This window comes from Alligator sinensis, unplaced genomic scaffold, assembly GCF_000455745.1.
Source record: "Alligator sinensis unplaced genomic scaffold, ASM45574v1 scaffold491_1, whole genome shotgun sequence".
In the NCBI taxonomy this organism is placed as follows: Eukaryota; Metazoa; Chordata; order Crocodylia; family Alligatoridae; genus Alligator; species Alligator sinensis.
Genome location: NW_005843169.1, coordinates 133143 through 160311, shown reverse-complemented (window position 1 = coordinate 160311; position 27169 = coordinate 133143). Strand labels below are relative to the sequence as shown.

Genomic DNA, 27169 nt, shown 5'->3' with positions numbered 1-27169 from the left:
GTGGAAATATTCTTTGAGGCGCAGGCGTCGGAAGAATTCTTCTAGTTCTCCACCTTGAAGTATTTTATTAGGGTGTTTTTCTGGGCAGAAATTTAGGCCTTTAGAAAGGACAGATTTTTCAGTTTTGGTGAGTGTGTGTGTGGAGAGATTGATAATATTTGTGGGTTGGTTGCTGCTTGCAGTTTCATCAAGTCTGAGGTTGGAAGGTCGTAAGGTGTTGGTGTTGTTCCTCTGATGGTTGTTTTGTGGCTGGGGGACTTGTTCTTGAAGTAATTTGTTCCATTTCTTCTTTTTATGTAGGATGAATGCTGTAGAAAGTTTTTCGTAGTCTCTTTGTATCCACTGTATGTTGTCAGGGAACATGCATGGATTTCTATCTTTTCAGTTGTTGTAGTGTATGACGATTTCCTTCCTGAGTTGGTCTCTTTTGGAGTAGAGTAGGTGAAGTAGATGATTTCTAATTTTCTCTGAAGTTCTTCTGCATAGCTGGGAAGCATATTTGGAGTTGTGTGTAGTAGTCAGGGGATTGTAGATGTTTAGTCCTCGGGGAATGAAGTTGTGTTTCTTGCAAAGGCTTAGAAACTATATGTCGCTATTGAGTCTGGCTTCTTTCTTTTTCATGTTGTACAGTTTCCATAATTTCCATAGTGCAGGAACACTTTTTTACCAGCTCCATATTGCATCGTGTTACAAAGGGATTTCACTTCAGTTTTTGTTTAGGCATGATCTTGTCTTTTCCTCCCTTGTTCAGATCTACAACACTATGCTTCAACTTTTCCATATAGAAGTGTTTTTATTTGTCTTTATAAGGGTTTGTGTGGTTTTCTTTCCACCTAATTTCTGCTATAAGTACTCTTCTTTCCCATTTAATCTTGCTAGCATGATTTTCTTTGTTGATAAATCCAAACAATTTCTAAATATTGACTGTAAGACAAGTGGTTGTAGTGAATGGGGATGTCTTATCTCTTTAGTGATTGTTTTGTCTGAGCTGATTTCTTTTGCACTTTTAAGTTGATTTCAAACACAGTAAAGTCAGTAATACAAAAAAAACGGAGCAAGGAATAGTTTTCACCATTGTGTACAAAAAAAATTGTTTTTTGTAGTCCTAACTTCTTTTTTTTTTTTTTAACTGATTTGGAGAGTTTCAGTTGAATTTTGTAGTACTGAGGGGCTTGGAAATTTGGCATTTTATTACATGATCCTTGCTTTCACTTTCGTATTCAGATTTTCATAACCAGTGCACTATCACTTGGCTGCAGCTGGCTTGTAATGTTCTTTAGCTTTTATTAGCATGTAAAGTAGTCAGTCAGTTTTAATAACAGTCTGCCAAAGGAACTCTTTTGTGTTCATTTTAGTGGCATGTGTTTCCATAGAAACTTAAGTCTGGCTATGCATAAATGGCCAGTTGCAAAATCAGAACAAAGCTTTGCAGTCAAACATCAGTAATACAGTTTGAAATCTCTTTGGGCCTAGGACAAGCACCTGGTTCATTCTGACATTAGAGTATCATAAAAAATAACGTGATTTTGCTGGGTAATAACTGTTTTGTAGTCTCTCACTACAATTCTGCAGGTTAACATGAGTGAGTTACCACGAAGGATTTAGGCCAAATGTGTCAATGCAGGCTGTGATTCTTTTTGTGGCTCTCTCATAGTGATGATCAACTCAGGACCAGAGGGATTATTTGCCAGGTGACTTACTGAATCCTGTAAAACTGATCCTTCCATCTTCACCAGCACTTTAAAGGACCAAGGATTACCCCTACAATAAAAAGGGATAAAGTTTAAAATGCTTTCACTATTTAGTTGACAGTGGAGCAGTCTAGTACAAACTTTATTTGATTTTTGCTGACTGGCTAGCTGGTCCATTTCTATCACTTCTCTCTGCTGCTGTAGAGAAGCAGCAGCTAAGAAAGTTCTAAGCACCCCAGTTCGTTAGAAGGACACATACAATTGTAGGATGACGGATGAGGAAGGGTGGGTGCCTGGACCCAGTTCCCAACTTTGATTAGGAAATATGGATGAAAATTTGTTATAACAGTCCTTCAGTGATAGTCCTAACGGTTCTCATACTAACTCTGTTTTCTTGCTCTTTAGTTACGTTCTGGTAGTGAGAATTTTGGCCCTAGAAATTGCTGCAGTAAGCAGGAGCTTTCAGGCTGCGCCCTTATGGAGCAGATAGAGATGCCAGTTTGCCTGGCTACCGCTTTTCCCCTTGTATAACTTTCTGAGAGATCCTTTTTCATTTTAGAAATGACTCAATGTGTTTGCTTGCTCACTTTTTTTTCTTAGGCAGAGATTTGTCTTGTTTTTCAGCAAATGGGAAGTACTGCTTCTCAGCCTTATTTTGTGTAAGGTTGTCAGCAGCAGTGAGCAGTTACTTATGCTGGGAGTATTTTTATTTGTTTCTGTCTGATTACTGTTCTGTTGTGTGTGTGTGTGTGGTCCTTGCTTGACTTTGAGAATGTCCTAGTTTTCCATTAAGTGACTTGCACATTGTCAAATTGATCCTAAATGATAAATGCCAGTCTGAGTGCTGGAAATGCCAGAATTAATCTTTTCATCATGAAAGTTTGATACTCTACGTACACTTTAAGTTCTAACTCATTCCTTGGCCACTTTCTTTTACCTTCTCTTATAGGGTGGGATTTCTCCATATTGGGTTTATTAGCTAAAGCCACCTTTGTGTGGTCATGGATTTTTATTCTTGCTGAATCTGCAAACTGGAAAATGGAGATTGCTGTGTTTGGCAGTCTTGACAACAGGTCTCTCATTCTTTGTGGATCCAGTTTCTTGTCCAGTGTGGTCAAAAAAAAAAAATCCTCAAGAAAGATCCCAAGAGCTTCTTGAAATGTATACAACTTACTAGTTCCTATTTCCTCAGCATGGAGTCTTCTTACTACTTATCTTGTATAACCTGGCTCTTGCTGCTTGAGCCTCTTTACCAGAGCTGCTCTTCCAGTACCATATTTACTCAAATCCAAACTGAAGGGTTTTTTCTGCCCCCACAAAACAAAAAACCTTGTCTTGGATTTGAGTATGGCATTGGATTTGGGGTAGGCAGCTGCACAGGGGAGAGGAGCGTGGGGAAGACTGCAGTGGCAGGGGGCCACCACCACTGTTGCTGCCTGGCTAGGGCTGGAGTCGATGTGTGTCCCAGACTAGAGCCACCACATAGGGCAGGTGGTAGGAATGAGGATGGCAGAGGGTCAAGTGCCTTAGGAGCAGGCTATGTAGGGGAGGAGAGGCAGCTGGTGTAGACTGTCTGCCCACCCCCCCCCCCCCCCCTGCCACTACTTTCTCTGTGGCTTGCCCCCTAGCCCCAGCAGTGGGGGAATGAATTCAAGACAAGCTTCCAATAATTTAAATTCTAGACATGGATAATTATAACATTTATACCTTTTTCCATGTGTATAATCTTAATTACAGGGAGATCATCTAAATGTGAGGTCTTTTTGGGTATGGGTAAATATGGTATTATTACTGGGAAATTAAATTTGGAAATGATAATTTTCTGATTTAAGACTATCATTTCCAAGTTTAATTTCCCAGTAATAATACCACATTCTCCGATGGCTTGGTGCTCCCCTACTAAAAGATGTTTGAACACAAGAAGACTTCATTCTTCCTCTGCCTGATTTTTGAGCTTAGCCAAGATCAGATCCTCTTGCCAAAAACTTTCCACCTCTGTGTTTTCAGGGACTGCTTCACCTGATTTAGATCAAAGTGTCACACAGACTTTCATGTTTCTGTATATAAATCCATTCCTTCCTACTGTCCTATTATGGGACAGTTCCTAATTTTCAGATAAGACTGAAGGACACTTGAGTACTGTCCAGGGATTTGGTACAATCTTATTCCAGTGCCCAGTGTAGGTAGAGATTCAGTTCCTTCCCTCCAAAAAGCAGTCTTCTGTCTTTTAGTTCCAGAAACTTGAAATTCAATAAAGTGCCACTTCTATGGTTCCCTCCCACAAAATAAAAATTTTTTTTAAAAATATCTTTTATGGCACCAAAATCTTGAGAACCAAGAGGTTCTTTAGATTTTATCGTTTTTAACCTAACAAAATCCACTTAGTTAACACCCTTGTCCAGGATATTAATATTCCTGACTAGTGTTACCATAAGCATTTCCTGTGGCTTGCTTTACAGGCTTGCTTCCGTTTGTTACTTTTGTGATTTCTTTAATTGTATAGGTATTATATTCACAATTAGAATTTGATAAATATGACAAAGTGGAGCTGGCTACTGTTGTCCCATGTGCAAACTGGCTGGTAGCAATGAACATCTGTCTTCAAGTGAGGTGTTCCATGCTCCTAATCTTGAAGGTCTTTTTGACCCAATTTCTCGATCAATCTAGTGAAGAGCTATGGGTTCCTGAATGTTTTCTTCTATGTGTATCATGGACCAGTTAAGTCTCTTACATTACACAAATTATTACTCTTTCAGTCTGCCATGAAGCACTTTGGAGTAGGGAGTTTGCCCTGATATCGTAGTTGGAATATTTTTCTTTCCTTAGGCATATTTGTCTAAAGATTTAGTTTTCTGCTGTGCTAATCTGTTAAATCCAGTCATGTACAGTTTCTTTTTCAGATGCAGTAAGCAGGAAAATTGACATTAGAACTTATTTAGGAAAAGAACCTTCTGCTCTGAAACTACAAGCAGTTGGATTAAAACTCATGAGTCACAAATTGTCTAATTATTTTCTGGCTGTTCAGCTTTATAGCTCTGTATGATAGAGTGCTTAAACTTTAAAACGGGTAACTTTTTGGACACCAAACAAAATTAATGGAGAATTGCTTTCAATCCTAACTTGCAAGGATGATCGTAGATATATGCATACTTCTGAACAGTTGTAGGCTGTTACAAATTAATGAAAGAGAATAGGCACCTATTAAATCTTGTGCATAGTAAGGAGGTGGCTTATCTATTAGCAAGCAAGAAAACTACTGAAGAAACGCTGTAAAACAAAGGCTCTAAAGAGGGTGAAAATTAGCATAGCTCCACTGAATTAAAACAGGGTGTGGAGTTGATGATGAAATTGGGCAAATCATCGAACCTTTCTGTGCTCTGAAGCTTTGCAGTGAGTCACTGCAGCTGAGACTAGATCCCAGAAATTCTGTTTCCAAGTTCCATAATCAAGATGCTACCTACATTTTGCCAAACCATCAGTAATGCAGTATTGTTAACATTAAAAGTAAAAGAAACCCCTCTAAAACAAATAATTTAAACTTTGTTCTTTTACTTGAAGACTTGAAGTCAGAATTGGTTTACATTTGGTTCATATTTGGAAATTTCTCTTAGCTGTGGCTTTGTCTGCTCTAGAATTTAAAGATGTTGTCATATCAAATCAGCCTGATATAACAACTTCTGCACCTTCTAAAATTCCAGTTGAGTTGAAACCTCTTTGTTACAGCAGATGTCATACTGGTCAAGTTTAAAGTCTAAAAGGGAACCTAAGCTGTGCTTGATTAAATCAAACAAACTCTGTTAACTTTGTGGTGTCGCTGTTCAGGCCTGTTTACGATTGAACTGATTTGGATGTTGGGTTCATGTGAGAGAGAATGGGCACCATCTCCTTCTCACCTAAACAAGACCCATAATGCCCATCAATAAATCTTGAAGTGCTTTATTAAGGATTTCAGTATTGTTATCCTATTGCACAGATAAGAATATTGAGTCAGAGATGTGAAGTGACTTTCCCAGGATGCCAGCGGCAGAGCAGTTAATATAGCACCTAGGTTTCTTGGTTCCCAGTCCAGTAGTCTATACACTGGGCCACGCATTTTCATCTCACTTTAAGCAAACACTTTTAAGTTTTGTGGGAACAGATAGGCCTGTTCTTGGAGGCTAGTTTGTAGATGCTATCTGTATACATGCAGTCAGATTAAATTTAAAAAGCAGTTGTCTGTAAGAAATTCACACTTTTCAGCCAACTGAACTAGTTCAACCACAATGATCAAGTATGGTTTATTGCAGATACTTACTTGTAATGTTTATGGAAACCATTACAAAGTAGCAACAGTCCATGTTGAAACAGGTCATCTCCAGTTGTGTTTACATTTGTAGTATGTACAAGGTCTATCCTCCCTCCTTGTTTGTTTTGTTCTTTGTGACTGACTGACTTCTCGTGATCTCTTATTTTTTTTAGGTGCAATTGTTATGGAGCGACCAAATGTAAAGTGGAATGATGTTGCTGGTCTTGAAGGAGCCAAAGAAGCACTCAAAGAGGCAGTGATATTGCCCATTAAATTTCCTCATCTATTCACAGGTGAGAGAGCTCTTGTAGCTATTCCTTGATGTAATGATTGGGATGGCTGGAGAGGTCTTGAAGACCATGGCTTATTAGGCCTAAGAGCTTCTGTTTTATAGACTTGCTGGGGAAGCACACTGAGAAGGCAAAACGGTGGTTCAGAAACAGGCTATCACTTACACTGTCACCCTGGGAGTGAGGGTGACTGCACAACTTTCCCTCATTTAAATCAAACTCCCACGCAGGTGATGATATTGTCTATAAACCCCCCATAGATTCACTCAAGGCCTGTGGCAGTGGGCAAGCAGCAAAGCAGCACATGTGGATACACTGCGAGCTGTAGCTGCAGACCTGCACACAAGCAGCTCTGGGCCTAAGGTTGCTTTTCACTGGACTGAAGCAGCAGTAGAATTCGGTAGCCCCTGAGTGACTGAATAGGATTAACCTGCTCACCCCCATAGCGTGAGGAAGGGGCTAGAAAAGGTGCCTTAAACATTGTCCATCCTTGACCCTGGTCAGCATACTGAGGCTGCTGGGGATCCCCCTCTAGCAGTGGACAAATCGCACAAAAAGATGAAGGTGACACCACTCGCCATCGGTGTTTGGAATATGTGAGCGCTAATGGGCTATATAACTGATGGATCAGAGAGAAAAGCTCTAGTTGGTAGAGAACTGGCCAAATTCAACATTCAAATAGCAGCCCTGAGTGAAACTTGCCAAGCTGAAGGACAACTCACTGAAAAAAGGAGCTGGCTATACCTTCTTCTGGAGTGGCTATAGTAAAGAAGAAGGTTTGCCATCAAAACACAGCAAGTTATCAAGCTCACAGATCTCACAAAGGGAGTGGATGACAGACTCCCGCTCATGAGACTCCCGCTCATGAGACTCAAGATGTGCAACTGTCATCACCGCCTATGCACCCACCATAGCCAACCCAGATCTGATTGAAAACAAATTTTACGAAGACCTGGAGTTTCTTATCCCAAGTGCTAAAGGCAGGCAAGTTTATCATTCTTGTTGACTTCAATGCTAGAGTTGACACAGATCACCAGGCATGGCCAGATGTCATCAGAAAAAATGGTCTTGGGAAATGCAACAGCAATGGGCTCCTCCGGCTGAGGAAATGCACTGAACATGACCTCTTCCTGAAGAAAGGCACCAAACACAACTTCCTTATCACCAACACAGTCTTTCACCTGCCAAACCACAACAAAACGTGTTTGATACACCCGTGCTCCAAGCATTGGCATCTCGCTGATTATGTCATCAGCAGGAGAAGAGGCAGGGTGTCAGTGACAAAGGCCATGAGAAGTGCAGAATGCTGAACTGACCACGGGCTCATAGTCTCTAAGCTAATAGACGACCATAAAGCAAATAAAACACCCAAAAAGTTCAGTGTCTCCAAATTGAAACAGGCATTTGTTGAAGAACTATGCAGCCAACTAGTAACAACTGATGTAAACTCTAATAACATCAAGAAAAATTGGGCCTCCTTCAAAGACTGTCTACTTGGCTGCATCCAATACCCTTGGTCCCACCACACTTAAACATCAAGATTGGTTTGATTAAAAAAAGATACTGACACAAGGAGACTACTGAACAAGAAACATAGGCCCCATAAGTCCTGTTTGGAAAATAGCACTTCGGTATCTAAGAAGGCAACCTTCAACAACATCAAGAGGATAGTTCAATGCAAACTCAGAGAGAATCAAACCCTCATGGCTGAGCAGTAAGGCAGATGAGATTCAATCCTATGCAGAAAGGAATGATATGAAGAATTCCTGTGATGCTCTGAGGACAATCTATGGGTCACAGTTACCAGGAATATTTCCAATCCTAAATGCTGATGGCACCACACTGCTCATTGCCAAAAGAAAGATACTGGAAAGATGGGCAGAACACTTCAATAACATCCTCAAGCAGAAGTCATCTATTAGGGGGCAATTGATCGACTGCCCCAGGTAGACATTAACATATTTCTTGCTGATTCTCCAATGCAGACTGAGACTGTGAAAGAAATTAACCTGCTGTCAAATGGTAAGGTGCCTAGGGTAGATGCTACACCATAAGAAGTCTCTACAAGGCTCTGAACCTGACTGAACTCTTCCAGTCAGCATAGATTCAAGGAACTATACTCCAAGAGTATGAGTTATGCACCCATCGTCCACTTGTACAAGCAGAAAGGCAGTAGTCCTGCAACAGCCATCGAGTATTGTCTTGCTGTCAGTTGCTGGTAAAATTCTTACCAGGATTCTGCTGAATCACCTTATGCAACACACTGAACAAGAGCTCCTGCCTGAGAGTCAGCATGCCTTCAGGAAAGGATGTGGGACCATAGATATATGATGTTTGCAGCTTGTCAGCTTCAAGAGAAATGCCAGGAACAGAACTTCAACCTGTACATGACTTGCATTGCATTTAATGAAAAGCATTTAATAGTCATTTGGGAGGGCCTTTAAAAGATCATGGCAAAATTCAGTTGCCCAGAGAAATTCATCGCGATGGCTTGGCAATTCCATGATGGCATGCTTGCTCGTGTTGTGGATGGCAGTGAGTCATCTGAACCATTCCCAGTCACCAAGGGACTCCAGCAGGGCTGTGTTGGCCCCAACCTCTTCAGTATGATGTTCTCTGCCATGCTTACAGATGTTTTTTGTGACTGACACTGGGATTGACATCAGATACCAGACTGGCCAACCTCTTTAATTTGAGGAGACTACAGGCAAAGATGAAGTTACAGAAAGTGACTCTTCATGATCGTCTGTTTGCTGATTTAGTGTTCCCTGTACTGCTGAGAGGTGAACTTGTCCACTCCCTGGAGGGTTTGGCAGTGGACAAGTTCACCTGTCTCAGCAGTATGCTGTCACATGCAGTTCACATCAATGATGAAACAAATGCCAGAATTGCCAAAGCAAGCCTGGCCTTCGGCAGACTATGTGCAAATGTGTGGGAGTGCAGAGGCATCAGTCAGCAAACAAAACTGAAGGCCTACAGAGCCATTATGTTGTCAATCCTGACATATACATGGGAAACCTGGAAAGTGTACAGTCGCCATTCTGTGAAGCTTAGCTGCTTTCACATGGGCTGTCTGAGGAAACTCAAGTGGATAAAATGGCAAGACAAAGTCCCAGCCACAGAGGTTCTTACATGGACAGGGATTCCAAGGGTCCACACTATTGATAAAATCACATGACATGGGCAGGCCATATCACCAGGATGTCAGATGAGCCACTGCTAGAGATCTTCTATGGTGAGCTAAAGGAGGGAAAGCACTTTCAGGGAGGCCAGAAGAAATGTTTCAAGGACTCTTTCAAGTCATCCTTGAAGCGTTTCAACATTGACCTGATGTCTTGGGGAAAATCTCTCTCATCCTTCTACCTGGTGAAGCCTCATCTATACTGGAGCTATAGTCTATGAGCAGAGGAGAACTGAGGCAGAGCAGAAGCGCAGACAATGTAAATCTCTCAACAGCAGCACGTCCACTGTTGATCAAGCAACCCAAAGCGGCATCTCTTACTCAGTTTGCCACAGACCATTCAAGGCATAAATTGGCCTGATCAGCCACTCTCATGCTCACAGAAACCAAACCAACCAGTGATGTCATGTTTATCCTTTTAAATTTGAAGATGACTATCATCATCATCATCACATATGTAAGTTAGAGCAAGGTTTCAGGTTGTATTTCTTATAAACATCTGCTACAATTGGAAAGGCAATTATTTATCACTGTATAGATTTGTACCTTAACAGATTATGTCAAACTTCTGTCAAGTGAAAAGTACATAATATTATATAAGCGTATTTAATGCACTCCAATGAGATCCATTTTTTCCATCCAGGCTCTTCACCAAATTGATGATTGACTCAGTGTTCTTGAGTGTTTCTTTTTCCTTGCCCCCGTCTTAGGAAAAAGAACACCTTGGAGAGGAATTCTTCTTTTTGGACCACCTGGTACAGGAAAATCTTACTTGGCAAAAGCTGTGGCAACAGAAGCCAACAACTCCACTTTCTTCTCAATATCTTCTTCTGACCTAGTCTCTAAATGGTTAGGAGAGAGTGAAAAGTAAGTGGCTCAAATTGATTGATATTTTTTTGTCAATCCCTCCGCCCCTGAATAAATGCTTCTCTTTGGTTTTGAAAAATCATAGTTTCATAGTTTCTAGGGTCGGAAGGGACCTGGGCAGATCATCTAGTCCGACCCCCTGTCCTGGGCAGGAAAGAGTACTGGGGTCAAACGACCCCAGCAAGATGGTCATCTAACCTCCTCTTAAAAACCCGCAGGGTGGGAGCCTGCACCACCTCACTTGGCAGCTGGTTCCAGACCCTAGCCGCCCTGACCATGAAGTAGCACCTCCTGATGTCCAACTTAAACCTTCCCTCCGCCAGCTTGTGACCGTTATTCCTGGTCACTCCTGGCGGCGCTCGGGGGAACAGGGACTCCCCCAGTGCCTGTTGATCCCCCCTGACTAGTTTATAGCAGGCCACAAGATCCCCCCTCAGCCTTCTCTTCTGGAGGCTGAACAGGTTCAGGTCCCGTAACCTTTCCTCATAGGATCTGCCCTGCTGTCCCTTGATCATGCGAGTGGCCCTCCTCTGGACCCTCTCGATGCTGTCCACATCCCTCTTAAAGCGCGGCTCCCAGAACTGGACGCAGTACTCCAACTACGGCCTGACCAGTGCCGCATAGAGGGGGAGGATCACCTCCTTGGTCCTGCTTGAAATGCATCTGTGGATGCACGACAAGGTACAGTTGTCCTTCCTAGCTGCCTCCCCACACTGCCGAGCCATGTTCATCTTGGAGTCAATAATGACTCCAAGATCCTTTTCCACCTCCGTGCTGACAAGAGGGGAGTTCCCCAGCCTGTAGGTATGGTGCCGGTTGTTCCTCCCCAGGTGCATCACCTTGCACTTGTCTGTGTTGAACCCCATCCTGTTCTCCTCCGCCCATCCTTGTAACCTGTCAAGGTCCGACTGTAGCCTGTTGCTCCCTTCTATTGTGCCCACATCCCCCCCACATCTTGGTATCATCAGCAAGTTTGAACAGGGTGCTTTGCACCCCCTCATCCAAATCATGTAGTCGGTGACTGTGAATCACCATTGCAAACGTATCCCAATGCAGCAGACAGTTTTACAATGTACACTGTAGCACTGAGTAGCGTAAAATACACTGTTTACAGTATCAATGCTTAGCTAGTTAAAACTAGCTCCTCTCCCTCTACACTGTGCGCAGTCTGCAGCTCTTTTTGTCCACTTGAAGCTTGCTACTTTCCTAGCAGTTAGTTGGGTGGTTCAAACAGGACCTTCACTTTTGTCCTTGTGGCCCTTGGCTGTGAGAGATTTTTTTGTTCCTTACTATTTATAGCTTTTGAAAGATAAGTGGCTTTCAAAGAGGAAAAACATTTACACACTTGCTAGATGCTTTTAGATCTCTAGCCTACAAACAAGCCTAGAAAATTTTAAGACTTATCCAGAGAAAAAATAGAAGTCTTGTCTATTCATTTTTTCCTGTGAAGGTTTTATGGATGGTGGAAGAACTATCGAGCTTATGCCAGTGGTTTCAAGATAGTTAAATCTGTGAGGAAAAGTGACTTGTATTCAACAGTTTAAACATGCAGATTTTAACACTTGTGAAGTTTGAAATGCATCCCGAGTGAATTCACTTGTGATGGAAAGAACAAGTGCATCATGGAATATAAAAGATTTTAGGGTGACATTTTTTGTTGTTTGAATAACTGGCAGTTAAAAGTAGCTCTTCCATTGTAAGGGGAACACATTTGAGAGACAAACCAGGAATTCTGAAGTACTCCCCTTTTACTTTTTCAGAGTAAAGTAGCTTTCCTTGAAAGTTGTGCTTGCAGTTATCATTGAAGTTAAAGTTTTTTAGGAATATGACAATTAAGAGGTTAACAGTTATCTGGTTCTTGGATAGACAAACCCTTCTGGCCACCTTCCTCAGCTAAAGAGTGCTACCATGTTTTTACAAAAATAATGTTTTTGATGTTACTCCTTCCAAGTTTCTTGAGCAGAGATGATTACTTTGCTGTTTCATAATAGAAAAGCTTGTGACTACATTTCCTGAACTACTGGTTTGCAGTGTTCTAGCCAGTTTGTAGGCAACCAAAAGTAAACTTGATATAGTTTTTAATTGCCAGAACATGCATGAAAGTGCTCATTATTATGCCTTACCACCCTTTGGTATGTGTCAGTTGACATGATAAGAAATGATGCAAGTTTTCAGCTAAATATCTTTGCATCTTTAAGGCTGTTCAACTGCTTTTGTTTGCTTTTCCCTCCCTCCTTCTCCCCCCTGCCCCCCAGATTAGTGAAAAACTTGTTTCAGCTTGCCAGAGAAAACAAGCCTTCCATTATCTTCATTGATGAAATAGATTCTCTGTGTGGGTCAAGAAGTGAAAATGAAAGTGAGGCTGCTAGACGGATTAAAACAGAGTTCCTTGTTCAGATGCAAGGTAAGATTTACTGTCTTCTAAGGATCTTACTAATTAAAGCAATTACCTTTCTTGATCTTGCTTTTGAAACGCACCTTGCAGAATGTTACTGAAGGTAATTTGGTTTTACTCGATTAAATTTTGAAGTAGTTTAAAATTATTTAACACTTAACAGTAGTTACATTATTTAATGTTGCCTATTTCTGGTATAGGGGTTGGAGCAGACAATGAAGGAATCCTGGTTTTAGGAGCTACAAACATACCCTGGGTTCTGGATTCAGCTATCAGGAGAAGGTAACATCTGACAAAACCTGGGATGCCCTGTATAAAATATGCAGCTTTGCTGTAAATCACAAAACTTCCTCTTTTAACTCTCTGCTGAGATGGTTCTAATGACTTTGAGAATGTTCTCAAACAATTTTGTCATGATCATTTTGCATGAAAGAAATGATGAGCCAGAGAAAATAATAATTCTCTTAGAGTAGATCTGAAATGTAGGAATAAGGGGGCATGGTTGCCTCAATATAATTAAATAGACAAGTTGATGGTTCTTGTGCAACACTTTTTCAGATGCTTTGCAAATACCTGCCCCTTTATACTGCTCCTGTGCATGTCGTTTTGAGTATATCTCAGCTGAAAACACCTACTAGCTTGCCACACAGGCTTTTTAATTTGTACTTGGTAACTGTGCCTAGAGCACAGTGGGTTTGTGATGTGGATGCAGTGGGGACATTTGGGACACTTTTTTTTTTTTTCCCCCAATGTAATTGACCTATGCATTTCACCCTAACCTTGAATGAGTGCATCTTATCATTTTAAATACACAGGGAATGTGCCATTTGTGTTTGTGGACAAAGGTGACATTTGAAATAGCTCTGAAACGTTTCAGAAGGCAAGTGTAGAAACATACATGCGTGATTTTAAAAAGCTTTGGAGAAGGACAAAAATGTACCTGGAGGAAGCAGGTACTATTTTAATTTGCAACATATGTATATGGTAGGTTGGTCCTCTAGAAATCCCACAATGAAACAATCCCCACACCCTGACCTTTGCAGGTGCCAGGAGTCCACAGGGTGCATTCGATAGCCAGAATATAGGGGAGGGCATTCACTGACTGCTTTGTGCTCCTCTCCCTCTTGGCTGTGGAGGACTCACCAATCCCTTATTTTATTGTGCCCCTTGGTTGAAGAGCTGAGTCTGTGAATCGTAAGAACATCATCATGGGCAGGCGACAATCATTCTGGGAGGGGTGGCTATGAGGTAGGCTATGGCCACCCCAAAATTCCCTGCGGCCCCCCCTCCCAGTGCCACCATCACCCACCCTGAGCACGCTTCCAGCTCAGCCTCCCTGCTGGAAAGAGGCTGGTGCAGCTCCTGGCCCTGAGCCCACAGTGGGCAACCCACCCTTGCCCCACATGCCTCATCCACGGGTGCACACATTGGCAGGGAGCTGCTTGCCACTCCGTCCCGCTCCTGGGGTCACCTGCCCCACTCCCTCCCTCACTGTGGGAGCCTCTATGCCCCTCCTGTCCCCTCTCCCACAGACTTACCAGCAGGCTGCTCTCCAAGCTGCCCGGCTGCATTCCTGTAAATCAGCCATCTGATCAGTATCGGCTCTTATGGCTGGTTAATAATCAGCCATCGGTATTGGCCAATAAAATCTTTATTGATACATCCCTACTTTGTGTCTATCTGCAGTAGAAATGCTGCTTTAAAAAAAATAAAAATAAACATTTCAAACTCTTTTACACCTCAATTTCAAATGTTATGTAGGTCTGCACCATGCGTTTTCATGCCCTCTTGATACTTTGTACTAGTGCATGCCAAAAAAGCTTGGGTATCAATCCCACAGTGTTTCAACAGCAGGCAAATGCAGTAATCCACAGCTAAGCAACCTGGTGAATAAACATGAGTGACATGGTACATGCTCTTAGATGGGTATCATGGAGATGTGTGTTTGGTTTTTAATTGGGTTATGTACATATGCCATGAACCTGGCTGCCAAAACACTACTTTGCTTATAGTGTAGGCTTGGCTGGCTCTCATTTTCTGTAGGTTAATGGTGAATGGTGTATGTTTTGCCTTTGTGTACATTGTAGCAGCTGTGCTTCATGATAGGGAAGGGGAAGAGAAACTCAAGTTCTTGTCTCACTTTCTTTGTCAAAACACAGCAGTACCGTAAAATATTTAGTTTTCCTCTGGGTTTCTTTCTCCTGTACCTCTTATACTGCTGCTTATAAAATAGTCATCTTTTTAATTGTGAAAAATTATCCCAGTAATCAGAGCAGTCACCATGCTTGTGTTAAAGAACTGCAGTTACCAAAACCATCTACTGATACCATGTTTATAGTGGTTTGGGGTGGGGGGTTAACTGCTAACATCTTGGAGCAGAGTAATGACATCACTCTTAGTTTACTAACTTTTATTCAAATAATTTTTAAACAAACTAAACAGGTACTTGTAGTGGAGGGTCATTAAATCTTCCGTCCCTCCCTACCCCCGCCAGTACATTTTCTGGTTCTAACTCCAGAACTCAATGTTAAAGGGATTTCTCCTTTTAGATATTTTTCTAGAAATGATTAAGCTTTGTACCTAGACAAACAGTGAAAAAATGCTATCTCGAATGGAAATTTCTGAAAGTTATGAAAAATGTTAAGCATAGGAGGTTATATTATCTATGTAATTTTAATTAGGATGTTTGCTACTAGAGCAAGCAAACTTCTAAAATAGTCTCTTTTTTTTTTAAATATTTTGCATTGTCTACTTTTATACCCATGCTTTGAAAAGCTGTAATACTTGAATGCTTTCCTTTTCTCTAGTTCTTTCAGAAAGAAAACTATGTATACTAGTTTGCATAAACTACTTTACATTGCAAATACAGGAGTGAATGTTTGTGGGTTTTGTTTTTTTTAAAACAAGGTTTGAGAAGCGTATTTATATTCCTTTGCCTGAAGACCATGCCAGGGCTGCAATGTTCAAGCTTCATCTTGGGACCACTCCAAACGAGCTGACAGAATCAGATTATCGAGAGCTTGGAAAGAGAACTGATGGCTATTCAGGTGCTGATATAAGCATCATTGTACGTGATGCACTGATGCAGCCTGTTAGGAAAGTGCAATCGGCTACTCACTTTAAAAAAGTAAGTAACTTGCAGAATTGCCTGTTTTTAATTTTGAGTTTGTTTATTTTCTTAATTTTTTAATTCTACCTGAAAGAATGTTTGTTTCGTATTTCATATGGGGGGTTTATATTGTATGAAATGATGTCTGTGATCCAAGTCTTTCTTTTTTGAGTCCTTGTGACAAGGTATTTAGTAGAATTTGCAGATTCATTGAATCTGTTGGGGGCCACACTGTGAGCACTTCTGTTGTGGCTTCAAACTTGCAGCCTCTGGGCTGTCAACCATGCACGTTGGCACCCAGCCCCCTCAAAGTATTCATGAGTTATCCTGACTGACACATTTCATCTGGGCTTTGGTTGCTACTCAAAGTTGGCAGACTCTTCATGTCAGTTGAAAGTGGCTAACTTCAACTGTTGCATCAAAATCCCTGCTTCACATTTAATCAGCAAACGCAGTTTATGCATTTGGGTATGGACGAATGATCAACCGTATATTAAAAGTCAGAAACATCTGTGAATACATACCAAGGGATGGAGTAGGTCTAGTTAAGGAGCAGGTACCATCCTCTCTACCTACTGCCTTTTCAAAGTAGAACAAGAAGAAAGGAATTACTTACTTCTGCTGCCTTTTTTTTCTAGGTGTTAAATTACCTTTATCTGAAATTTGTGCAAGTGTATCTGTGCAGGATTAGGTAGGATGGGTTTCATATAACCTGTCTGGCAGCATTTCTTTGGCTTCTGCTAAGCCAAAATTAGCCTGCCAAATTCATTCAGATTCTCCTTCTAATTTTTTAAGCTCAAGGTTTACCTCACTGCTACTCAACAGAGATGGTATCTTCTGCTCAAATTAAAAAAAATAAATAATAGAAATTAAACTTCATGGTAATTGGTACTGTAGAGCCCAGGTTAAACTGAGAAGCTTTGTTTTGAAGCTAGGTTTTATATCTGTGTACCTTCCAAGTAGCAAGTTCAGTCCAGTTCTTGGATGAAGGAGAGTAGATACCAAGGCGTTGATACAAGGGTCTTAGAATACTAGAAAATTTGGGTTGAAGGGACCTCAGGAGCAACTCCCTGTCTAGTACAAGTACCTGCTCAAAGCAGGGCCATCCTTGTACACTTAAAAATCTGCTTTGAGGATGAAGCTGCATCCTCACATACTTAAAAAACCTTAAAAGTTAGTAAAGCGCATTGGATCTATAATAATGGTCCTCGGGCACGGTTTTAGCCTGGTTATGAGACCCAGTGGCCACTTCCACGTGAGCGTCAATGTTTTGGTTCCCGAAGGACAAATAGCAACGGCACAACGTGTATATGTGTGTGTAAATATAACCTATTTCAATAACCCTTGTACGCTATTTATTTGTGTGCTTGTGTGTAGATTATTTACTTCTTTATGACCCCTGTCATAGAGAGAAGTGTGTAGATCTGTCTACAACCTGACTACTGGGCTTTACAAGTAAATGCCGTATCCCAGGGTTCTCCACAGTAGCAGTTCAGGGAGTGTGTGTTAATAAGATACTGTGGATGTCTGAGAAAATTTCCTTACCAGGGTGCTATCCTCCATCTCCCTTCCTGAATTAAAACAGTGCTGGTCTGTTGACAGGTCAAATATTTTCTTACTAGATTCTTATGACTACTTTTTTCTATTAATACAATTCTTACAGTTTACGATTCAGTATTTGTTTTAATTAATTAAAGTCTCTGGTCTAAAGGTTGTCTTAATAAAATGTCACTGCTTACATTCCCATCTCAGAAAAGGAGAGGAGATTTCGTTGGCATGTGCTTAAATTGGAATATCCTCAACAAATTGAGCTAGTATGAGATGAAAAACCTGTTTTGGAGCCTAGAATTAGATTATTGTTTAGTACCGAGTTCTCATAGTTGTGAAGAAATGTGAAACCACAGAACTGTTGGCAATACCGTATAACCTATCATTATAAACGGCCTCTGTGCCAGAGGACTGGTGAGTTGCCAACACAACACCCATCTTGAAAAAGGGCTTCGGAGATGATTCTGTAGACTACAAACCAGTGAATCTCCTCCCATTCATAGCAAGTTGTTAGAATCATAAAGAATAAAATAATCAGTCACATAGACAAATATGATATACTAGGGGTGAGTCAGCATGATTTTTGTAAAGGGAAATCCTGCTTCACTAATCTGGAGTTCTCTGAGCATGTTAACAAGCACATCGACAAGAGGTATCCAGTTATCACAATACATTTAGATTTTTAAAAAGCTTTTGACAAGGTCTCTCGCCAGAAGCTTTTAAACTGAGTTGGCACAGGATTGAAGAGAAGGTTCATGGATTGAGTACTGGATAAAAGTGTTGGAAGCAAGGAAGGGGTAGGGCTAAATGGTCTGTGGTCACTTTTCCGGGGAAAAGGTCAGAAGTGGACTCTGCAGGGATCTGGGCTGGGTCTGGTTTTGTTCAACATTTTCTTATGTGATCTGGAAGTCAGAGTGCACAGTGAACTCTCCAAGTTTGCAGATTATACTAAATTATTCTAGGTAGTCAATCACAAGTTAATGAAGATGAGCTGCAGAAAGATCTAACCAAGATAAGCGAGTGAGCAAAAAAAGTGACAGATGAACTTTTAAGTGTCAACAACTGCAACATAATGCATAGGGGGAAAAATAACCTCAGTTAATGTATACAGTGCTAGGTTCTGTACTGCCTATTACAGCTTGGGAAAGAGACCTTGGAGTTCTTGTAGATTGCACTGAGCTGATGTTTGTAGAGAACTGAGTGATGACCAAAAAAAGCCAATAAAATTTAAAACAAAACTAAGACTATAATGCCATTCTACAAATGCTTGATGCATCTACTTCTTGATCAGTGTGTGCTGAGTTCTGGTCTCCATATCTCAAAAAGGATACAGTAGAATTAGTTGCCCTCTTCTGAAGCTTTTCTGAGATGGTCAGGGGCAGGAAGCAGCTGGCCTATCAGCAGAGACTAAAAAGGCTAGAACTCTTCAGTTTGGAAAGGAGAAGGCTGAAGGGGGGATATAAGAGGTCCATAAAATCATGAAGGGTGTGGGCAAAGTGAATAGGGAGCTGCTAGTCACCAAGACTTTTTGTGCAACTTGGAGTTAATTTGCGGCACTCGTTGCCACAGGAGGTTATGGAGGTAAATGGCTTAGCCAGGTTCAAAAAAGGGACTACACAGATTCATGCGTCTTGTATCCATTAAGAGCTATTAAGCAGAAAAGTCAGGGACGTATCCTCTAACATCCCTAAATCAATGTTGGTGGATGCCAGGGAGATGGATCGTTCTTGATTATACCCTCTTCATATGCTCTTCCTCTAAAGCATCTACTACCGCAGCTAAAGACTGGATACTGGACTAGATGGACCTTTGGTCTGACCCAGTATGGTGTCTTGTTTCCTTATGAAGATGTTTTAGTTCATAGTTTTTGTAGTCTCTCTCACCATAATTTTTTCCTTTTGGTAATATGCCGTCACCAAGAACAGTACAAAAGGGTGCATTTCTTGTAAATATATAGGTAGTTGACTTACATTAAGGCATCCTTCATCTGGGATTTTCCAATTGCTTCCTTTCTTTATGAAGTAAAATATGAAACATACTCTGTACACTTTAAATGTTCGTTAGCTTTTATTTACGTGACACTTTGGACAAATGTTTAGTCTAATTCATATCTGGGAGCCCCAAAACTTGACACCTGGCATTTTTGCTCATGTTTGTCTGCAAACTGTAAGATTCCTTGAGGTGGTCAGAGAGATATGACTCTCCTGACATAGTTTACTATAGTCCTTAAATAATTCAATGCTGTCAACTCAGAGTAGCATGAGGACAGATGGTACTGCTAGTCCTGTTTCTGTCCAAAATGTTATCACTTCTCTAGACGGCTTCTGTAGCCAAAATATAAGCCATTTTCAGGGTTATGCTTTCAGTGGATATGGTTATTCTAATTGAAGATGTAAAAATCTTTAGCTTTGATTTACGTATTTTATGGTAGAACCTTTTAGGCCACAAGAAGCTACAGTAAAAGCTTTGTTATCCGGCATCCCCTGGGAATGGGGGATGCCAGATAACAAAATATGCCGGTTAATTGAGCGGCCCTGGCCGCCGCTTCTCCCGGCATGTCTGGGTCGTCCCTCCGCCCCTCCTGCCGCATCCTGCCCCTCTTGCAGGACAGGGAGGCAGGCCCCGCACAGCCCCACACAGTCTGTTATGCCCCCAGGCTGTGGGGGCTTGGCAGAGCAGACTGCTTTGCCCCGGGCCACAGGGGCACTTCCAGTTTCGCTTTCTTGCAAGCCGGCATGCCAGTTAGTAGAGCATGCTGGCTTGTAAGATTCTGGTTAACAGAACTTTTACTGTACATACTATCCAAATGTAAAGCAAGCTATTCTTTGTTCTGAAGACACTGCAAACCAATTAATAAATACGTTATATTCTCAGAGTACTAAAAGGTTAACATTGAGGGTGCACTGATTTTTATACAGGTTGACTATCGGATCGACACCAATAAAAGGCGAAATTACATTTTTGGCGCGTTTTTTGGTTGTTGTGGCCAGTAAGTATGGCCGCGTACATGGAGCACCCTGGTGAGTGTAGTCCGGTCCCCATGCCCCACTGCCAGCCCAAGCCCATGGCAAGCTACAGGTCCCAGCGAGAGCAGTGGGAGGTGGAAGGGGCGCTGGGAAGCAGTCGCATCGTGGTGCCGCGCTTAGCATCAAAGGGACCGTTACTGGCTACTCCTGCCACTGGCGTGGCAATGCCACGTGCGCAGCAGGGGGGCCTGAGCACCAGGGCTGCTGCAGAGATGTTGAGCTGGGCATGGGTGGGGTAAGGCACCACACAAGGGATATTTTGCTTCACCGGGCACTGGGTGCTCTTGCAAAAGTACCTTATCCCAGCTGGCCACGGGAGCTTGGCTGCATGGGGCCCACCAGCACTGAGGCAGTGGCGTACTCTGGGGCTCCAAATGTACCCAGCCCTGCTGTCCACATGAGGGTCCACCCCATGCATGGGCTGCACAGGGAGTGGGGTTGTGGGTAGGAGCTGTGGGTAAGGGGGCAACATGTGTGGGAATAAGGCAGTCACCATCTTCCTCATTGAGTGCTGGAGTAGGCAGGAGGTTTGTGTTATAAATGCAAAATGAACAAAAAAGTTTATTTGTCAGTAGTTTAAAATGCCTTGCACTATTACTAAATATCGGATAACCCTTGGCCAATGTGACTGGTTAATCATCAGCTATCTGTATCAACCAAGAAAATCATTATCAGTGCACCCCCTACTTGATATAATTATATCGTTTCTCCCTGCCCCCACCCCCTCTGTCATACCGTCATCCTTTTAAAACCAGCTGGGAATACAGGAGCAGAAGGTACTCCTTGGTCGTGAGTCCAGTCTCCTGCTATTTTGGACAGCTACATCATAAATGCCTTTTAATTCCTGCAGGTGTGTTCTATTCTTATGGCTCTTTAATATGACAAATAATGATGAAGTAAGCCAGAATTGACAGCCTTAATGTGGGACACATAGCAAATAAGCATAGCAGTATAAATGTAGATGTGCACATGGGTTGGAAGAAGGTATAACTGCTTTTCTCCCACTAGATGTCCCCACATTCCATGTTAAGCCCCATAACGTAGGAGCTGAAACACTGCTTCACAATGTCTCAACATACAAAAGGCATTGCTGAGTGTTTCTTAACTGTGTACTGTAGGGTGTATATCCAGATGCAGTGGGAACCTGTTAGCGTTAGTTGATCTACTCCTTCTTAACCAGGGAGTGGGAAGGATGCCAGTGATTGTCCTTAAATCTGGAGTTGCTTTTGGAAGTATATTCATACAAAAAGGTTTTTTTTCCTAGCATTCCAGGCTTTCTACAGGAACTTGGGACTTGATAAATCCCAAAGGAAGCAGCTGATACTAATCCTTGGAAGTGGCCTTTCAACTGTCCACCTGCTGCAGTGCTTTTTGAGAGTACTGCCACTAACATGGTCAAATAAGGTCCAGCTTATATCATAGGGCTTCGCCTAGGAAATGGAGCCTCCCAGTGAGAAGAAAACCAGCATAATATTTCATATTTGTTATGGTTTGGTTAGATTTTTAACTAATGGTTTTGGTTCCTAACAGCCTCCCACATTTTAGCTGCAGTTGGTAAATAGTAACTTCTTGAAAGACAAGGCATTAACACTGGTGCTTTTATGGATTTTTGAGCCTGTAGGGAGATGAGAATTTCAGTGCTTTCCTTCTCATGGCTTTCAAAGCAAATATGAAAAGTTCTTTTGCTACTCATTTTTCTGTAGTAATGCAGTGACAAAAACCTTTGTAGTGTTTTTAAGCTTGTCTGAGTGGTCTGTAAGTAATCCCTACTTTTAATTATAATATTTATTATTTCCAGGTAAAAGGACCATCACTGTCTAATCCAGATGTTTTGGTAGATTTCCTTACCCCATGCTCTCCAGGTGATCCTGAAGCCATTGAAATGACATGGATGGAAGTCCCAGGGGATAAGCTATTTGAGCCTCATGTTTCCATGGTCAGTATTTTTTTTTAATTTTTTTTTTTTTTATTTTGTTCCTTCACAACTTCTAGAAAATCTGTTCAGTGTGCAGCTGACATGAGGCCTCTAAATCAGTGGATTGGTTTCAGAAGTATGGAACATATTTCGCACCACTCATCAGTCCTAGCATTGGACTGTTTGTGTTTGCGGTCATTTTGAAAGAGAGCCAACTCTCCCCAACCTATATTTATATTTTCTTCATGTTCTTCTTGTTTGCTGCCATGGAGCTGCCATTTAGCTCCTCCTTTCCTTCAGTTCTTTTCAGTCTGTCACCCACCTGGCATCCTGCAGACGCCTCCCTTGGTTGTCACTGATGTCCTATTATTATCATACTTGGGTGCTGAGGTTCAGGGTGCTGAGTTCTGTTGTGGTTTAGAGAAGGGTTGTCCAACAGGCAGCCCATGTGCCATGGGCACCCCATGAGCAGTTACGTGCACACTCCTTCCCCCCTCCATCCATCTTCCCCTCCCCCCCCCCGAAGCTCTTGCCTGGCTGCCAATGCCTTTACCGTTCCAGTGGCTGAGGTGACCAAGCTTCCTCCTTGCTCCTCTAGCTTTTGCTTCGTGCCTCTGCCTCCACCCTGGGTGGGAGGGGGCCATGGAGCAGGGGAAATCTAAGCTATCAATGTTGAGTAGTTCTGTCCAGCTCAGCTCTGGTGTAGAGAATAATAGTTGTTTTTGCAGGCTAGTGTTTTGAGGGTTGAAATTAATATTAATAACTCTTATTCACAGATTTTTTTAAATTGTGGCACAATAGCTTCTGGTCATTTCCAGCAAATGTAGCTAGTGGGAGGTTCTGTCCTTCCCCTTCCCTTCTTTCCCCCAGCTCTGCCTCCCTCTCATTATTCTCTAGATCCTTCTCTAATTCAGCCTTGGTCTGTAGGGTAGGAATCTCCTCTATATATTTCAATTCAGTCAATATCACAAGGTTCGTTGCATGTCACTTAGTGCTGTCACTCCCTTAGTGCTGTCCCTCTTTCCAACACCTGCAGGGTAGAGTGTAAGCAAAAAAAAAATTAATCATTATCATGGCTGAGTGGGAAGGGGGAATTGGTGAGATTTTGCTGCAACAATTGCCATGTTGCATCTCTTCCAAAAAACATCTATCGGGTATATCTCAGGAACTTTGTCAAATTTAAATGCTAGGCGGGTGTCATCAGAACCTTTTACTTGAAGTTAAAGTCCTCTCTATTGAGGGAATTTCAGTTAAGATGTTAACGGACATTGCACTTGTTTCTGCACTTTCTGGATGCACTTGTTTGAAGTGGACAGGAAAGTGTTAGACACTAACATAGATAACTGCATGTATATTTTAATGTATCTGAAAAAATATAGGGTCTTATTAAATGTTTCTGTTAGTTGAATGGCACAAACTTTTTTGACACTTCTGGTACATCTAGTAGTGCAGTTCTGAATGAAGTAAGCAGTAACAAGATCCTGCTTTCTGTATCAGCGTCATATGTATTGGAAGGATGTTTGGGCCTGTTCACTTAGATATTGGGAGAAGAAACTTTCAGCCTAATTAAATCTACCTACATATTATGTTAAGCATAATCTTTGTGACTCCCTTTTTGGCTTTAAAATGGCATTGTCACTGAGAACTAAGCAAACAGGCTCTTTTACCATGTGAACTTACTCTCATCACTTGGCAGGTGTTTTCCAAATGGGGTAAGCAGGATTAGAGAGATGGTCACAAAATATCAAATGCTGTAGACCAAGAAAATCCAGAGTATACATAGGGGGAACATGGCTGGATTGAAATTGCACCGATACTGACTGCTGGCGATTTGTTAACTATGTTATTTAACAAGGGAGTTTGCCTATCAGTCATGAATAACTAAACTTTGCTAGAGATCAAGTAAAATATTTGCATTACATACAGACTTGCTTTCTGGAGCATTGTACTGTGCAGTACATAGGAACATCTTTCCTCTCTCAGTAAACATTTTTGCAATTTTAAAATAAGAATAATGAGGAACCCAGACAGAAAACACCAGATTTTTTCTTTCTTTCCAATAAACATTGTTAAGCCAAATCATGTATAAGGTAGTGGTGGAGTGGATTAAATTTCAATTCTTAATGGTTTAATTATTGCTGAGATCTTTTTGACCCTTTGTTTTCACAAGATAAAATCTTATCTATGGAAGTGAAAAGTGCTTGTGAAAATGTTTAATCTGGCTTATAATTCTGTGCCTATCTTGATAGAAATGTTTAGTGGGTGTATTTGATTATCATATGTGATACTGTTTAAATTGTGCTTTATAACTATCTTTTGCCTTTTTCCCTTCTTTTTAGGCTGATATGCTCAGGTCATTAGCTAATACAAAACCAACAGTAAATGAACAGGATCTAGAAAAATTGAAGAAGTTTACAGAAGACTTTGGTCAAGAAGGCTAAACCAAAGATCATTGCAGATCATTTGAACTTGTTTTTGCTTTAAATATTTTTGTGTCCTTATTGATGGCACTTCAAATAATTGCCAATTAAATCACTCCCTTCTTACTTTGCACATGGAATAGAAGGTATCTTTGCAAAAAGACCCTAGAGCTTTTGTATTGTACTGTTTTCCTCAAATGTCTATTAAATATCTTCTATTATGAGGTAAACTTAAGAGTATAATTTTAGGATGATATTGCAAAGCAAGTGATGTGGTAAATTCTATTAAAATTTAGAACCCCCTTACAACATTAGTTACATTTTAGTAAATGGTAGCTTTTAGATCATTTGTTGTAGATGTGGCTGTAAGCTACATGAACTTCCAGTAGGCCCAGTGGAAGATGACCTCCTTCTCTCCCCCTCTCCCCCCCCCCCCCCCCCTTTTTTTTAAGGGGTGAGAGAGGACCCATTTAACTGTCAGGCATTCTCAGTGTCAGTCAGTGTGCGTGCATAATAATGGCTATATTCTCATTTAGAAAAATGCAATACATTTTTCTGCTAAAAAATTGCTGGTGGGGGTTTCCTGTCAAATAAGCACAGAACACTGTGATGGGGAGTAAAGATTTTTGAATTTATATAATGACCAGTACTTTGTTAAATAGTGATATTGACCTAATATTTGCACCTCCCCCATTCTGTTGAAATATTGCCTTAAAACAGCAAGTTGTTGGTTTGTAACCCTGCTAGCTGGTAGGCACCTGTCACTGTGCAGTCTAGCAAAGACACATTAAATGTAAGTATCTTGGAAGAAACTTCACTTAGATTTTTTTTTAATTCAGATTTTTCTGCAGTTTTGACTAAATGTACTGAAACAGTTTTAGAGGACTATCTCAGGAGTTTCTATAGTTGAGGCCAGCAAGTATAGCTAGTTATTAGATGTTGTAAGAGAGGTACTACTGGTATTATTTTTTAATTTTATTATCAGACCCCAAGAAACTGGAGAGGAAGTAGTAGGAGGTCTGGCCAAAAACTTTAAGGTTATGGTTTAACTTAAAACCTTTCTGATCAGTCCAGGGCATACTGTATATCTGTTCATTGCTTAACTTTCTGGGGTAAGGCTAGCGTCTGAGCAAGAAGTCGCAACGGGTTACTTCCATGGTTGTGTGGGTTTTTTTTGTTTTGTTTTTTTTTTTAAAGGAGTTTGAATTTTAAGATATGTTTGAATGTAACTTACAGCATTATAATGTCAGCAATGAGTTGTGCCTTGTAAGTTTGCACTGGCTGTAGATATGAAAGAGCATTTAGATATCATTGGTACAATACATTCCATTAATATTGTAAATTTCTCTCATATATATGCTTTGTTTAAACTAACTTGCATTTAAATAAATTTGCACATTTCATATATATATATATATACACACACACACATACATACATACTATATGGCCACCTTTTTGATGGGTTTTGGTTTTCTTTTATGTACATATTTGTGTACTTTACAAATCGTTAAGACTGGTGAAATTTTGCTGTACTTGAATGAAGTAAAATGTCCTAGTACATTTATTGGACATGTTCTTTGAGTTTTTCTTCAATGTTCAATCTTCAAAGGGGCCCTGGACGAGTTTTCTATTACATCTCATAGATGCAATTTACTACTGGATATTAAACTTAGGAATAGTTAACTTTTCTGCAGTATGATATTATACAGAAGCAATCTGATAAAGATTTCTCTTGTAAACCACATAATACCAAGAGTTTATTTCTAGTGTTACATACACCCACTATTCCTTCCTACGTATACTCAGCTGTGACATGCATGCCTTGGCTTTCTATTGCACCTTGTGTTCATAATTCCAAATATTTGCAACTTTGATATAATTTGAAACTAAGGTCCCTATTGTAATAATCCTAGGGTTCTCAGAGATTTATCCTTGGGGAGACCCATTTATTCTGGATCACCATTAGCGGGTCACCATTAGTTCAATTCTGTTAATCCCTTAATCTTGTTTAATGCGTTAGAATAAAAATGCATACCTGTCAAATTTGAGTAACCTCTTGTTTGCTCAGTTGTGGGAAAGGTTCTGTATGTAATATTTTGCTGTATCTATAAACAGCTCGGGCATTTTATTGTAAAAAATGAAAATGGATTTAAGCAATATGGGGTAGATTGGCAAAGGTGGCATTATATAGATATGTCCAGCTAGTGTGTGATATACATCTCACGCTGTCTATATAGCTATATATCACACAGTAGCTGGACTCTTCAACCCTCAGAAAAAAAACCCACTGGCATGTAATGTGTGGGAAATAATATTGCAAATAAACAGTAGTGTTCAAAGTATCGGACTTCAACCTACAGAAATAACTTTTCAGTGATTTTTTTTTTTTTTTTTCTAGAAGGAAATATTGGAAGAAATGAAACATAGGATTTCAAAATGT

The 27169-nt window shown here is 40.9% G+C and overlaps 1 protein-coding gene across 1 annotated transcript in view; it reads left to right on the top strand.

Annotated features, from left to right (window-relative positions):
* VPS4B (vacuolar protein sorting 4 homolog B) overlaps window positions 1–26779 on the top strand; it is a 53578-nt gene extending 26799 nt beyond the window's left edge. The window contains exons 5-11 of the mRNA XM_006037775.3: window positions 6150–6269; window positions 10158–10314; window positions 12570–12718; window positions 12910–12991; window positions 15617–15836; window positions 22191–22328; window positions 24647–26779. Coding sequence (XP_006037837.1) covers window positions 6150–6269; window positions 10158–10314; window positions 12570–12718; window positions 12910–12991; window positions 15617–15836; window positions 22191–22328; window positions 24647–24748 — 968 coding nt within the window. The 3' untranslated portion in view covers window positions 24749–26779. The remainder of the gene's footprint in view (window positions 1–6149; window positions 6270–10157; window positions 10315–12569; window positions 12719–12909; window positions 12992–15616; window positions 15837–22190; window positions 22329–24646) is intronic.
* Window positions 26780–27169: the final 390 nt, after the last annotated feature.